The sequence below is a fragment of the Hermetia illucens genome, chromosome 3, assembly GCF_905115235.1.
Source record: "Hermetia illucens chromosome 3, iHerIll2.2.curated.20191125, whole genome shotgun sequence".
Taxonomy (NCBI): domain Eukaryota; kingdom Metazoa; phylum Arthropoda; class Insecta; order Diptera; family Stratiomyidae; genus Hermetia; species Hermetia illucens.
Genome location: NC_051851.1, coordinates 51,427,994 through 51,432,313, shown reverse-complemented (window position 1 = coordinate 51,432,313; position 4,320 = coordinate 51,427,994). Strand labels below are relative to the sequence as shown.

Genomic DNA, 4,320 nt, shown 5'->3' with positions numbered 1-4,320 from the left:
ACCAATTCCTCTATTAAATACCCTGCATGAAAGGCCGGATGGTTATTGTTCCATAACCATTAATGCTTGCGAGCAGAGTCTTCAGGTTGCTTTGATAAAAATGCAAATCCAAACGGTAGTCACCAGCAGGAGCAAATACTGGAATTTTTTCCGCAAACGGTTCAAGATTATCAGCAAAAATGCGATCCTATATCAATTAAAAAATAAATAAATTTAGAGATGAATAAATAATAATAATTGGGTGAATTCTATTCGCCCACATTTCTTACCGAATATGGACAAGAATGGTTTATATTTGAATATTTGTTGATCCAATTTATCATAAACTTCGCATAAAAGGTATTGTCAGATCCTTCGAAATATTTGCAGGGAAAAAATGTGACATTCACCATGAATGGTAAATATCTAACACTATTTCTTTTAAAAATCTGCATATGCACCTGTTGAAATGACAAAACTGGACAATGAATACGTAGGTCTGCCTAAATAATTTAAAATTAGTAATTCCATAATTGGGAGGCAAAATCAATTAGACACCAAGCATGATTCCATATGTTGCTGGGTGTTATTCAGAATTAGCTCCCTGGACCAAAAGTCGAAACAAACAATTCTTGGATTTCTATCAGCAAAACCAATGAAGGGGTGTCTATCTGACTTCAATGCCTTTATTTCTCCCGTATTATTATTACATTACAGACCGATAATAGTCAGCAAACCCTGTTGAGAGCTTTAGCTCTACCCCAAAACCTCCAAATTTACAGTCGGCTATTAACGAATCTCAAAAAAATTTGATATTCCCTGCAGCTACAGGGATTACTAATGTAAGACATCTTCCATTTTGCTAATAGTCTGGAATATACACAGGCTGAAATCGACTACTGAGTTTCCGAGAAACCTTTTCCTTCATAATTTATTCACTTTTAAACGTATGGTTATCATTTACTGCTAAGTGGGGCATAGGACAGAACTTTTCGCTCATTCGATCGCTATATCAAGAAGCTTGACTGGTGAAAGAGGTTTGAATGAAGCGTCCTCATCAATCTTGTCGAAGTCAGTTTACTACTGCAAATTAAATTAAGTATATCTTCATATGGAACACTTTTAATTTAGTTTCCCAGACAATAATCGATAAGATAATTATGATTGCCCACAATCCTCTCGTTCGTACACCTACGAAGTTCCTCACTTGAGATGAAATGGTGTTGGCAGGAGTTGACGATTGCTTGGCCCTTTTAAGGAACAGTGACTATCATATCCTTTGTATTCTCTGCCAAACAACAAAGAAAGCATATTGAGGTGGATTTGCTCTAGGTTGATGTCGATGTTCAATTACTTGCATTTCCAGATATTGGACAAAGCAGAGAATGCGGATTTAGCTCTATTAATGCATCGAGTGACATTCAGTAGTAGTAATATCGCTACTCAGATATACACATTTCTCGATACTTTCGATATTTTATCCATATATATGTATTTTCAATCCATTGACGCTATCTCCCGAAACATCAGGAGACATCGTATTCCAGTATGCAGTAATGAAGTCGTTTTCATTATCAACAGCTTTTCCTAAGCAGGGCGGAACATTTGATTTTGACAGGACGTACAATATACATACTGCATTTCACGGGCCTTATTTCGACATAAAAGTTCCAGCGCGTCATGCTCGCCTTCATCTATAGCGCTCACTTCAGCTATGTGGCCTATGCTCGTCGATCCGCCTCCCGTTTTGTAGTCAGTGAGTTCCCACAAAGATTTTTCGGACCTGGCCAACACCTTGACTTGCACCAGAACACTGTCTTTTATTGACATCGTTGACATTTTATGGGGCATTGTTTCAGTTAGCTGTCGCCCAATCAGCAAAATAGTAGTCCCATTCATCATCAACGGCGCAACAGCCGGTATCCGGTCTAGGCCTGCCTTAATAAGGAACTCCAGACATCCCGGTTTTGCGCCGAGGCCCACCAATTCGATATCCCTAAAAGCTGTCTGGCGTCCTGACCTACGCCAGCGCTCCATCTTAGGCAGAATCTGCCTCGTCTTCTTTTTCTACCATAGATATTGTCCCATTGCAAAACGATTATTGGATCGCGAAAATGGTTCGTTTGGACTCTGGGTGTAAACACAGACACGGCACACAAATGGGATTGAGCGACTTTTCTTTCAACGAGGTTCCCAGTGCTATCTTTGCTACCCTCATTCAGAAGACAACTCCAAATCAACCCCACCATCTCACCTGGTACAGACACAAAACGTTCAGCCGATATCGCTGGATTTCGAGACAGGAAGTGTACATTTTTAAAATCAATCTTGTCTTTATTCGATAGCTTAGGATCGCTACCGAAAATCCGCCCTTTATCTCTTTTCCTAAAAGCAACTTAGAACTGACTTCAGTGGCACTCCTCTGTACATCGCGATTAATAGGTTCAAACTAAACGATTAGCATAACTGCATATTATGTTAAGATACAGAGTTTAGAGGGCCAAGCTCAAACGCAGTTAACTCTAGAAGCCTCAATTTCAACTCCGTTACCTTTGCGCAAAAGTATTTTGTTAAAAAATTTGAAGCTCCACATTGTTACTTAATATGTGCTAATAGTATTAGAAATACAAAAAAAAATGTTTGATAGCGACACATACGATAAGGTCCACCATTTTGTTTGGTTCATTATTCAAAGGACTCAAATTTATTACAACTGAAAAGCACTTACTAATACATCGTCGAAAGGACGCATCAGAAAAGCTTCAGCAAAAATCGCCGTCCTAGACCTGCTCATTGCTTTAATCCTGCACGTTAAGTTTTTAATATCAGCCTTGCCGCATTCACAAACGCGGCAATCGATCCTAGTCAGCCTTAATGAATTCCTGGACTGTAAGAAATTAATACTTTCAATGGTTTGATGATAATAAAAAAATAATAATTTACAACTACGATTCCCTTACATCAGAAACAACCATAAGAACGCTTGCAGCCAATAGAAATGCCTGATACAAATTATGGTTATTCATATTCTTGCAACCCAAAGCGGCTAAATCCGAGAAAGTTAACTTGTTCAGAATTTGAATTTCACTGAAAGATAGTCACTACAATAGACTAAATTTGAAAAATTATTGGCCCGAAACTCATTATCATTAAAAGTAAAAATAACAACATCGTTAAAGCAATTTATCATGATTATCGAGGTTATAATAAGTGGTTCTAGCGGTAAATGTAATAAAATTTAAACATTCAAATAGCGTTCCTTCGTTAGTGTTGGTTGCCTTTTCGCTCGGAAAGGTAAAATTTTTTTATTCGATAACCTTTCAGCAACAATCAAAAAAACTAACAACAAAAAAGCGAGATTATGTACCGCATACAAAACTGGCCCTAGATAGATCTAAGCCTTCAACAACGAAACTAATGAAGAGGTTAGCGGCGGATGTCAATTCACAAGAGGAGAATACTCACCAGAAATCAAAATTCCAAATGAAGAGGGAGGAAATCCCGGGAAGGTCAGATATGAAGGCAAGAGCCAGAAAGCCCGCCGTTAGGTATGCTAGTGCGGCCAAGGGCATTCAACTGGCCATACTGCTAAAAATATTTCCGGAGCAAATTATTAAAGACTTTAACCGATATACGCTTTCGACCATGTCTTACACAGGTGGATTGTGCGACGGAGGACACGCCGGGTGGAATGGTTTAGGAAGGAAGCAGAACTGTCGAAATGGGCTGGGGATGATATACCAAGGATACATATGCCGATAGTGTACCTTCCCAAAGCCGCAGCCCTGCGAAGGGAGAAACCCCTGGCCCTCTTAATTATTGAAAGCAAGGTGGAGAGTAAAGACGAATTTCTCACAATCAGAGTAGATGGCCGATGACACAATTGCAAAATCAAGTATAGATTTGGCAACGTACCAGTGTTTGCGTCATTTTAGAGACCTGCACGCCACAGTTAGTAGACTCCCCGCCTTATTTTCACTAATGACGGAAATCACTTCTATAGTGTAATCTAACAAAACTCTCAAAGGTCATTTTTGAAAAAAAATGTTTGTTTGAAATTATCAGCATTTTAAATTTCAACTAAATTCGAACGCACTGAAAAGCCTGCGCCATGTTGTGTGCCAAGCCAAGAAACTTCAGTTTACCGATAACTCGCAGTTACTTATAAAAATATAAAACTGTTATAATAATTTCCCATGTGAAATGCCAAGAAGGACGGTGAAATATTGTTCCGTGCCTTGCTGCGAAAATAACTACATAAAAACCCCGCAGTAGGCTTTGCTTGCTGTTCGGAAAGGAAGTAATTCGGAAGAAGTGCATCGCCATTGTCCGACGGAATCC

The 4,320-nt window shown here is 39.0% G+C and overlaps 1 protein-coding gene across 1 annotated transcript; it reads right to left on the bottom strand.

The window, feature by feature from the left end:
- On the bottom strand, nt 1-3,070 carry LOC119653139. The gene is made up of 4 exons (XM_038057671.1): nt 2,940-3,070; nt 2,708-2,866; nt 270-440; nt 1-187 (listed from the first exon to the last, which is right to left on the bottom strand). The coding sequence occupies exons 1-4, from the start codon at nt 3,003-3,005 to the stop codon at nt 14-16; spliced, it is 570 nt and encodes a 189-aa protein (XP_037913599.1). The 5' UTR covers nt 3,006-3,070; the 3' UTR covers nt 1-13.
- Between the last annotated feature and the right edge of the window lie 1,250 nt (nt 3,071-4,320).

Excerpts from the sequence above, each read along its gene's own strand:
- LOC119653139 (XM_038057671.1), bottom strand. The coding sequence starts at position 3,005 with ATGAATAACCATAATTTGTATCAGGCATTTCTATTGGCTGCAAGCGTT. Across the intron at positions 441-2,707 it reads GTCCTTTCGACGATGTATTA|GTGCATATGCAGATTTTTAA; the intron begins GTAAGTGCTTTT and ends TCATTTCAACAG. Across the intron at positions 188-269 it reads ACCATTCTTGTCCATATTCG|GATCGCATTTTTGCTGATAA; the intron begins GTAAGAAATGTG and ends TAATTGATATAG.